At 36.6% G+C, this 11,388-nt stretch overlaps 2 protein-coding genes across 3 annotated transcripts; one reads left to right on the top strand and one right to left on the bottom strand.

The window, feature by feature from the left end:
* Nucleotides 1–334: 334 nt before the first annotated feature.
* Nucleotides 335–2,620, top strand: LOC136419965 (huntingtin-interacting protein 1-like). 2 transcript variants are annotated; one of them, XM_066406576.1, is made up of 9 exons: nucleotides 335–575; nucleotides 662–786; nucleotides 862–973; nucleotides 1,116–1,303; nucleotides 1,365–1,426; nucleotides 1,513–1,599; nucleotides 1,654–1,841; nucleotides 1,989–2,266; nucleotides 2,363–2,620. In XM_066406576.1, the coding sequence occupies exons 1-9, from the start codon at nucleotides 537–539 to the stop codon at nucleotides 2,457–2,459; spliced, it is 1,176 nt and encodes a 391-aa protein (XP_066262673.1). In that variant the 5' UTR covers nucleotides 335–536; the 3' UTR covers nucleotides 2,460–2,620. The 2 variants fall into 2 exon arrangements, with proteins under 2 accessions (XP_066262673.1, XP_066262672.1); XM_066406575.1 differs by having other exon boundaries at nucleotides 2,348–2,620.
* Nucleotides 2,621–2,788: 168 nt separating this feature from the next.
* Nucleotides 2,789–11,154, bottom strand: LOC136419682 (zinc finger TRAF-type-containing protein 1 homolog). The gene is made up of 6 exons (XM_066406210.1): nucleotides 10,821–11,154; nucleotides 5,322–5,560; nucleotides 5,048–5,259; nucleotides 4,834–4,994; nucleotides 4,233–4,435; nucleotides 2,789–4,069 (listed from the first exon to the last, which is right to left on the bottom strand). The coding sequence occupies exons 1-6, from the start codon at nucleotides 11,037–11,039 to the stop codon at nucleotides 4,042–4,044; spliced, it is 1,062 nt and encodes a 353-aa protein (XP_066262307.1). The 5' UTR covers nucleotides 11,040–11,154; the 3' UTR covers nucleotides 2,789–4,041.
* Nucleotides 11,155–11,388: the final 234 nt, after the last annotated feature.

Below are 11,388 nucleotides of genomic sequence, written 5' to 3'. Positions count from 1 at the left end.
TCATTCGTAATACGAGGAAACTTCCATAGACAGAGTCTATCCAAATACTGAGTTTGAAGGTAAACAGTTTGTCAAGTTCGTTGACACTAGTGCTCGTTCCTGTATACGCAGTTGAAACTAAAACATCACACTGGAGTGCTACTGAAATTCCTACCATGGCCTCAATGGAAATAAATAAGTAGTAGGTAATATTGGTTGGATCGTTATCATAAAATAATTAAATAATTGATAAGATAAATTAATTTTCAAATCTTAAAACGATAAATTTAAGGCTTCAAAAGTACCCAGATAGTGACTTTAATTAATCTAACTTATTTTTTTGTTAATTATTTGAGTTCACCACATAAATTCAAAAGCTCGAATAGTTAATTTTCGCTAATCTTAGCGTTCTGCAGCTACGTTGAACATATGTCAATTTTTTTACAATTGATCCATCTAGCTAGAGCTAGAAACCTAAAATTGCTTTGCTTCATCATAAACGTTCATAACACGATAGGTATTTTCCAGATCTTTTAAGCAATTTTAGGATTATTGAGATGATCAAGGACTATACTAACAAAGATTATAGCAAATATGTAAGTAATTTAGAAGACTAATCAAAATGAACACTGCTAAGTTATTCTTCACAAATAAATATTTTTATAAATAATCCTTATCTCAGGTTGAAAGTTTAGAGAAAGCAGTCAATGATATAGAAGCACCCATCAAAACAAAACACGTGAGGATCCTAATTATTGGCACCTTCCATGCGCAAAATGCGGAAATCTTTTGGAATTCTGCTTGCAGGTATATCTCCCACAATCTCCTTAAGTTTTGCACAACCTTTTTGGAACCCCCTGTATATTATTTTTTTCGTTTCAGACTGTCAATTACAGATAATCACATTGTAGCCTGGAAATTTTGTTATGTCTTACATAAAATCTTAAGAGAAGGGCATCCGTTAAGCCTTCTCAACAGTCAACCCCATAGAAAGGCGAGTTCAAGAAATACCTACCCACCAAAACAAATATACAAAGAAAATACAAATATAACACAAAGAAATATACAAAATGTATATTTCTTTAGTTTTTTTGGGCAACTTGCATGTCAGGAAATTCCTATAAGGCATTTTTTAGGACTTGAGTCAAATAGGCACTCTGTCGATGCATTTTCCGGATGATTACGGAAAAATCATAGCACTGTACATCTCTTTACTGATCTACAAGCTTGAATTCCACGAGATCAACACCAAATTCCCTGGACATTTGGGGCTTTCGCCGGAGGAATTTGTAAGCATCGGAGGAGAAAATGTGGACAATAATTAGTAAGTGATACAGACGGCTTAATGATTTTTATTTAAATGCTCATGCATTTGATTTTTTCAGTTTCAATTTAACAATTGATATGTTCGATTATATAGATCATATTCTTGCTTTGCAAGAGGCAGGTAAGTATCTTGCGTAAATGACTTGAGCTGTCCCGGATCACCCGGAAATGGCATTTTAAAGCTTCAGAGTACTAATTTGGTTTCAGTTTTCGGTTCATTAAATGCGTCTAACTCAAACTCCATGACAAGTGCCGGACAATGTAAATTGTTCCCCCTTATGGTTTGCATTGAAGGTATGAGAAGCCGTAAATGCGATTTTTGAGTTTTAAGTGAATCTTGATTTGTAGATGCTTTGAAACTCTACGATTACTGCGTAAAAATGCTGCTCAAAATGCACATCACCTTAACACATAATGTTTTAACAGGTCATAGAGCGCGATTCAGCAAACAGTTTGGGGCTTTGAAGAGGTTTTATGAGAGGGTTAGTAATTTGCAGTACTTTAATGATCTGATTATAGTTCCATCTTTGCCAGATGTAAGTACCTATATACAACCAACAAATATACCTTTAATTTGCATGGAAATTCGCCTGGGCCAGTTCTACTTTCTAGCAAATATTTCAGATAATTTAGCCTTATATGGAAAAATAAATAGTAAAAATTCATATTAATTAATGTTTTAGCACCCACCGGTTTTCACGTCGTTGACCAAATCTCCATTTTACATATCCCAAGGAAAGTTGGTGACTCAAAAACCTAATGAACGCAAAACCGAGCCAATCAAAGTAACAAATCTAAATATCGACGACAATAGAAGAGTGAAACACATAAATAATCATTATGAGGCAGCGAGATTTGTGTGCAAAGATGCCAACGATGGTATGGTCCACTTGAGCGTATTAGACTATCAATATATCATTCAAGAAAAGGAATTTTTTCGAAAGGAGTGCGAAAGATTGAAGTAGGTTTACTGGAAAAAATATAAAGTGGTGTCCAAGATTAATGTTTGTGTCAATTGTGGTGTTGTATGGTTAATATTAAGCTACATAAATTTCAGAGGTGAAATTAATTCCCTGGTGTCAAGAAACATACAAGAGACTTCACTGTTGCAATACAAAATCGCCTCCCTTGAACATCTACTAAGGAACCAATGATAAGCACGAGAAACAAGTCCAGCAACCACTGCTCAATATGTCTTAGAACCAGGACTTTGGATGTAATGGCACAAGTAAACTTTATTTAAATTTTATTGTGATTAATTATAAATTATTGTAATATAACTGCACCGTTAATTTTCATAGTGTGCTAATTTCAATGAGTTTATTAATACCAGAAAAAAGTACAAATACGAGTTACATATTTTTGTTGCCTACAAAATGTTTCCAATTTAAACCTTATACGCCTCTGGTAATCTGCTTTTTTGCTATTAACATGTCTGGCTCCAGGAATGCAAAGAGAACAGGAAATGAAACAGCACACTGAATTTAAATATAGATATCTTTAATTATATCTAAAGTAAATCCAACCCCGTTATATGACGACACTAAGTTAGAAACCATCCTCGGCGTGTAATTAAATAAACGGTAAAAAACTAAAAATATGATAATTCCCCGGTAAATATGGCCACCATATTCACTAATTACCAAAATCTTAAAATAATAATTCATTAACAAAAAGTAAAAATATAAGCTATGTTTAAATAAATACTTTCGGACAACAAATGATAAGATATCGATATATATGCATATTTTATTATAAAATCTGTTAACACCTTAAAAGTAAAGTGCGCCCTCGAAACTTTAAATAGGTAAAAGAATTATTCTGTCGTTTTCCGTGTAGCCGCACGTGCAGCGGGAGCGAGCAGTAAAAGTCTAAAATTACCGAAATTGTTTTGGTACGGGTCAAAAACATACAAAGCATGTTTGCTAACTATAAGGAGTAAGGTTTCCGTTTGTCTTTCTTGAAGCTGAATACATTTATCGCAATTTTTAACTCTTAGACCGTTCACTTGCAACCAATCAATAGAAGTCTGATAGCTAGGTGCTAACTTGATCAATTACCAAAACTTACTTTTGAATCATCGAATAACGTCACAACCACGGTATTTATACCTAAATACATGAAAGGAATCGCGATTAACGCTGTACAAAAGGCGCAAACTATACACGATAATTTTTAAGTTGGGAATTTCCTTTCACCAGCAAACAAGATTAAAAAACAACAATATTTCTCTTAACGTTTAGCTATGGAAAAAGTGTTGGTGCACAACGTACGCATTAAAAGTGACACGGCCTGTTTTGGGTTATTCAGAGGCCACTTCTTTGTCAATCGAAGAAAAACGGTTTTACTTTCCCTCGAAAACGGTGCGTTATCCGAAAAAACTTAAAAGAGCTTTCTTCCTTACAACTGAACACACAACTCAAATAACAATTCTACTCGCACTGCTAAAAACTCCCCCACCAACGTCAATTCATTTCAATCTCTTCAAACGCTTGTTTTTGTCAACTTTGTAACTTCATTTGCTGATAAGGGGGAAATCCCCGATTTAAAAATCACCTCAATCATAATAGAGGGCGACAATAGTCCTATACGCAAATCTGAGATCCTCAATTAAAAATATTCACTTACGTTTAAAAAGAAAAACCGTGGGATTTAATCATAATAATATAGCATGAAAATTTTATTCAGAACGTCCCGAATTTCTGTGTACGATAGGCAACAGCGAGATGACTGCGATTACTTAGACGCTAAAAACATTATTAACCTGCAAAAGAAAAGGGGAATGCATTGAGAAATACCTTGGGATGTCGATTCGGCTCGAGTTGTGTGCACAACGTTGAGTTAAATGTGATCAAAATTTATGCGTGTCATCATAAGTACACTCAGGTCGAGCCGGTTGGTCGTGTCACAATTTGCTAAAATTTTACCTGAAATTTATCGTTTTTGCGGCTAAGAGTCGATTGCACTCTGCGGTGTCGGGTAAAGCTAAGGTCACGTAAGGGCTCTCGTTATTTTGCTCCGTGAAGTCGAAATCGTAGATCCGGGGTTTGACCTTAATGTCGCTCACTGGTCCTCTTAAAACGATGTAGTTCAGGCTGACCGGGGTGGGGGATTTTGACTTCATGATTAACTGAAAATAAACCAACAACTATCACTATCTAGCTCCGTTAGCTGAACGCTCACACCTCCTAGACTCTGTCTCTCGACAGAGGGAGGTGACGTGGTCCAAACGTCACTACAACTTTTTTGTTATTATTAGGTCGCTCGTATTGACAACGTGAGAACAACGTATAAATTACCTTCAAAAGTATGTGCCGCACGATTTACCCTGTAACTCTATACTAAAAATCAACTATCTTTTCAGAACAGAGTACTACCCTATGTGGTAAATGAGCGATTTTGAGAAATTTTGATGAATTTGGAGTTTTCTTGTGCTCTGAATTTAGACACGCAGAAATGCGCGAATACTTGTAAAATGCCAGAATTTGTTAAATTAGAAAAATACATTCAGACGTCTCTGAAACTCACCTGGTAAGTCATATCACGCTCTGAGCTTTGAGTGGGGTCTTTCTGGCAATTATTTATCCTCGCCTTGACAACCCATTGATGATTGAAAGCTGAAAACCTTGGAGATTCGTAGAACAACCGGTGAACGAACTCGTCAGTGCGGTACGGTTTCAATTGGACCTCTGCAAGAAATTGCTACATCACTCTTTATTCGAGTTTTCCAGTGGACAGTCACCGGTGAAGGTAATCTTTTCATAGCCCAACAGATCGAATATATTCTCGTACAGCTTTTTCTCCTTCGCCGAGTCCTGATCCATGGCCAGCAGCGAAACCATGACCTCGGCCCCTGATCGATGGGGATGGGCGCACTGGTTCTCGTGCTCCTGTCGCTCGTGCTCCGGACCTCTCCAGGGACACCCAATGCGGCTGAATTTGCACACCGAGATTCTGCAACCAATTCAATCCAAAATGAGCACCAAATGCCTGCGACTGAGCTAAGCAAACCGTGCCTCTCTTCGCACTCTTGCTCCTCGTGCCTTTCCAGCGAGTTCCTGGAGTACTGCTTGCCGCAGAACTGGCACTCGCTCGGCAACTCGCTCACCGCATTCTCGACGGCCAAGTTGCGAGTCGCCGACGTTTTCGAGATCTCGACGCGGCAACTCGGACAGGTGGCCATCTCGTCACGCAGTCTGGCATCGGCCAGCACGTGCGTGAAACAGCCGGCACACATGAGGTGCCCATTGGTGCACTAGGGGAGGCGAGCGAGAAAAAAACTTATTAGATTTCTAGGTAGGGACGTTCGGTAAAAACTAAAATATGCAACATATTGATTTGAGAAAGTAGGTTGATGATGGTAAAGTTGAATGTAGCAGTCCTCAATAATTTTCCAGAGTTTCCTTTTGTGGAAACAGAGGAAGATTATTTCACCTGAAAAAGAAAAAATTGATAAATTCATTTTTAAAACAATTTTGTGTTGATTCAAGTGTGTAGCAACCAGAAAATGTCCTTAATCTCTTTAAGTCAGAGCCTCAGCCACTTACCACGTTCCAGACATTTAATTTAACCTTTTTAGTGCACCATACCTCTAGCCCAACTTTCGATTGACTTATTATGGCGCTCTACGACCTCAATTATGCTATGGCTGCTACGCAAAAAAAATAAGTTTGCAGCATCTATCCAATTATTATTGTTATTGTTATACAACGAAAACGCCGAATATGTGTTTACACTGTGATAACCTCAGGTTCAACAATCCAGTTTGTAATTTTTTTTTTTTTTAAGCGCAATACACTGAATTATTATTAACCTTGGCCCACAACACGATTTGGCAGGGAGTGGAGGTCGTTTAAATGCCAACTGTACTATGATGTCAGAAACGTTTAATAATATCCAGATATGTTTGTAATAAATTGTAGTCAATGACTTACCCTTCCTCCTCACATCCTAAAATTTTTATACCAGTTGTAGTGACCATTTTGAGTAAAAATATACTTACTCTTGCACAAATTGAAATACCAAATTACAATAATAAAATTCTTCAGTTTTAACAGTTTTAATATTGCGGCATTAACGTTTTAACCACCTACCTTTTACTAGTAACGTATCTAGTATGCGTTCGTTTATTGCTTTTATTTACAACTCCAGAGGGATATTAGGATAGGGTTGAAAACTATATCTATTGTGAATAATACCACTACGAAAATAAATTGAAAGCGTTTATTAAATTACGTATGATTGATCAGTTTTCCAAATATTTTCTTTCCAAGTACAGAGAAAACAAAGCCTAATTACTGAGATCGACTCCTTCATATTGAACCTTAAAACTACTTTAAACAGCTAGGCAATTATTATTATCAATAAAGATTAAAAAAGTATATAAATCACAATTGATAAGGTACCCACGTCAAAAAATGTAATTATTAACAAACAAACATCTAAACAAGTATTATCGCTAGCCTCATTTCATTTGGAAATTAATATGTATTCTAGCCCTACGACAACTACAAATTAAGTACCTACAAGGATGATCATCGAATCGCTCGAATCGATGAGAAAATGTGGGAGCGACTAGTCTATTTTCGAAATTGGGTGTCCTCTCTACGAATTTAGGACAACTGTAATTTGAGAGCAGTATGACCCCGATTTCAAAAAAAGAATAGGACCTTATTTATCTGTTGTCACAATTTCTCAAAGCTTTGAAGCAATTGTATATTATAAAGCAAATTCGTGAAATAGGCGGCAACTGTACTGCAGTCAATTTAAGTTGCGTGGGGCATAGGATTACTCATTTAATTGATACTGTGTTGGTATGTTGCAGTAAAATAATTTATTTTGTTTTAAATTGCCTCAGTGAATAAGGACGCATCTGGTATCATGCCTGTTATTCCATCTTTTCTATTCTATTCTATCATGTGCATGATGCAGATGCAATCATCCCCTTTTCCCTCCCCTTACATGCTCCATATTTTAGTATCAATCCTGAACTAACCTCAACGACTCCAGAACAGGGTAGGCAAGCATTAGATTCCTTTCTAACATTCTCAGCTACTTATCTTTCGTAAAACAACCAGACCCTGGTACTTCACATTACATTCCTTACGAATTGATCTAAACTGACCTTCACAGCACTTTAAATGAGTTAACGTTAGATCAGTTAACTTCACTGAAATGTTTTCGTTTGTGAGTAAAATCGATTTTATTTTTGCGTTCTTTTTAACGAATTAATGCAATTTCAACGCTCCGTGTATGAGTGCAACAAATGTTAAAAAAGTCAACTTCTATAGATAGGAAATCAAAAATTTCTCAGTTGAACCCCATTGCCATTAAATAAGATTTAGGGTTTTTCTACCCCACACCCCTTAAAAGTCAAGTTTGAGTTGCAACTTTGACGTCAAAAGCAAAAAAAGTCTTCATAAAAAAACTTGAGGAGTTTCAGGGTTTTTTCTATTTTATCATTTACAGATACCCATGGCTTCTAGTACATTTTCCATTGGCAACCTTGTATTATCATTTTGCTAACCTGAACCAACCTATCCTAGGGGAATTTCATCGAAACACAAAGCATACAAGTGCACTACATATAAAATTAAACATTTTTTAAAACTTCTTGTGCAATCTTTTGCATTATGTTACGTGTGTTACGCAGTGTATGGATCAAGCATCAAATTTTAACCAAAAAGTTCCAAATATTTTTATACATATAATGGACACACGGTATTCTTTATAAAATGAGGCCAAAACAGCCGGTAAATACACCTGTTTGAAAAGACCATCAAATTTCCTTTAGAAGAACATATGGCAAGTACATAAGTAGTCTCTGGACATCTCACATTGCAAATTTTAACTCGAAATTGGCAATAGTTGTGCCTAAAAGGGGTCCTGAACCGTTTGAAGACAGCTGCTTAGTGGAACAAGTCCAGTATCATCCCTGATTTTCTCAACTTTTGCAGAGCACTTGAAATGCAAAATGCAATGTTGCAAATTAAACGAAAAATTAAGCACTATTCCACCATAGCATGGCAACTATTTATATGACCAGATAGAAATTGAATAGTTTAGTGTACCGAGTGAGATTCGAAAGACGAAGGAAGCGAGATTCCACTGATGCAAGTTACTGATAGTTCGTTTCAATGTAACTTAAATCTCAAACGTCAATATTAGAACGCCCCAAAAAAGGTCGAAAATCCAAAAAATTTTTTTTTTAATTTTGTGGAGAATTTAAAACCAGTGACATACAGGGTTCCTTTTTAAAGTGTTCTTTTAGAAGTGTGCACTATTGCTACCTCTAGGTGGCTGCAATTATGAGGTCCGTTGATCAGTTGAATTAGAATAATCCCTAATTAGCAAACTATTTCTTATAGAAATCAATAAGTTTCACAATAATTTACACTCTACAAAGGGGTACACTCTAGCTTGGTCCACTACTTTTATATTTTCCCAATTATTTTGAGAACGGAATAATTCCTAAATCGCCTATACTCCTATACATAAGGCCATTTTTTCTCCTAATATAAACGACCTTGAAACTGCAGCCGTTTCGGAGATAACATTACTGCACACACTTAAACGAGGCACAAAAATATACGATCTTATTTTAAATAGAATACCCGTATAATAAATACAGCATTTTAGAAAACGTGTTTATTACATTTTCTGATTCAAAGAAGAAGTGCCACTTTGAAGATATTTTAGAGGAAAGTGGACAATAATTCTACTGTTGATAAGTCCTATATGTTGTTGGGAGTTCTGGTGAGATTTCCATGATATCAAAAAACAAATTGAGTAAAAGAAACGCTTGTGCTGAAATCAACTAAGAACAGACCACAGCGTCATCCACTTCGACGCATGATTAGTCTCATTTTTGCATGTTTCTCAAGGGAGGGGCCTGTGGGAGATAGAATTGATGAGAGTAGTGGGCTTTTCTTCTGTAATTCTGACTACCATGAATTTATTGCATTGAGCATCCAGATTCGAATTTCGAAGAATGTACATAGCTAATGCCATTGGATTAGACACTTAAAAGAATGTATCTAATAGCCTATAGGGCGTTCTATAAAAATGCATAAAACATTTATTGAAATAATTCGGTCTTATGTTTTCCTGCTTTAAATCTATGGGATATTTTCCAGACAATTTCAGACTTGATTTCAGAAAATTAACCAAATTTTCTTCTTACTTTTCTATGACCTCATCAAAACGGATATAAGTACCTTGATAGGTATCTATGGGGTATTAATTATATCAACCTATTTGGTTTCAAACAGATCTAAATATTACTATAAAAAGGTAGTTTTTTTTGCAGTTCAGTCTCATTCCATATAACACAAAGTGGGACTCAAGACTTACAAATATATTCAAACCTTTAGAAATTTAGAAATATTATAAAGACTGCTAAGGGTCAAGTAAGACTTGATAACAGTAAACTCTGTGTGTGCAGAGACATAACTTGGTGTACACAGCTGCATGTCTTGAGAAAATCACTAAACAAATTGTTTGCAAAATTGAAAATGATAAGGAGAGGGTTCATTCCATGAAATTCTGTACACAAGACCAAATCACTTATATAATATCCTAAAATATGCTTTGTAAGTCCAGTGTGAACCAACTGCCCAACAGGCAATCTTCACATAGTTGACTTTTAAAAGCAGCTTTTCGGTTGACCTACTGAATGAGCAGTTTGGTCCAGCGTCAAGTTTCATGGGAATCAATTCTTCAAATCAATTCTTTTATGTTGATATAACACATAGGTGTATAAACTTTTCCTCCAGCAAACTGATGAGCCTTTAACCATGGATAGGCTGTTACGCTTTCTTTACTAAGTAGACAAGAACGTACATACTGTCATGACAGGTATCAAGATTTCCCAGTAATTACGCGTTTCACCTTGTCCTAGATTGTAACAGCAGCAATTAATATTACAAAATCTACACTTTTTCAGATTATCATCCTCAGTTTAGAACCCAATGCAGGCAATAAAGGGGATAAAATCTAAATGCGCAATAAGCACATGCCTTTGTCCGTGTGACCAGCGCAGCTGTAGCTCCACTCTACGCATGGCTGAATCCATATAAAAACAAAAACTACAGTGTGGTAGGTACCATGTTAAATAAATGACTGAGTATTAATGCTGTGTAATAACTTTTGAAGAGAACAAAGGCCTTGAGGCTCCAGCCAGGTTTTTTTAGGAAAATTTACCATGCCTGCAGTGTTTATGTACTTCGTGCGCAGCTTTCAAAACGTTATTTTTAATGTTTATTTACATGTAAAATATGGTTTTTGTGTTACTAAAAAAGCTGACAAAATATTCGGGTGACACCCGGATTGTTACCTCTTTCTGCGTCGTATTTTTAGCTGCAAGTAAAAATCAATACACAGCTCGCAGCGCCCGGGGGCGCTGCATAGCACAGAACAAAGAAAAATGGGTCCTATTTAGAGTACCACATTATGTAACAGGAAAATTGAACATTGGCACGAAATCCCGCAATGATTAGACCTAATGGCAGACTTACCTGATAAACTGCGGCCCTGGGAAGGTCCAGGCAAACTGCGCAGCAAAGAATTCCGCCCAGTCTCTCTTCGAGTTTGTGTTTCTTCCCGTCACTGCCAGGCTTGAAAATTTTGCGTTTTTTCGCCTCGGGCTCCCCGAATTCCTCCTTTTTCTCCTCGGTTTCGGGCATTTCGATAGGTTGCTCGACACTTGAACTGGCCGCTTCTGGTTGTTCGGACATTTTCCAATTCTCTGAATTTGACCAAAACACTGAACAGCTGAGTGGAGACACTCGTGTGAATCGGACGGTCAACAAAACCAGAAAACAGCTGACGTCAGTGGCGTTTCATGAATCTGGTTGACAAACGCTTTCCCCCACTCTTTCTTTGTTTTGGGTGCGCCCTGGGTTTGGGGAGCCGATTGCTGAAGTCAACGGATGCTCATTCGTGTGTACAAAGCATAAATAATTAAATAAGAGTTAATTAAATTTAAAAAAATCAAGGGATGACTTCTTGCATTAAAATACGACAAAAAGTGGATCGACTTTGCTTGCCTATTTAAAGGCCTTAACAACGAGAGTACTCAGTCAG

This window comes from Euwallacea similis, chromosome 3, assembly GCF_039881205.1.
Source record: "Euwallacea similis isolate ESF13 chromosome 3, ESF131.1, whole genome shotgun sequence".
In the NCBI taxonomy this organism is placed as follows: Eukaryota; Metazoa; Arthropoda; class Insecta; order Coleoptera; family Curculionidae; genus Euwallacea; species Euwallacea similis.
This window is presented reverse-complemented; position numbering and strand designations above follow the sequence as displayed.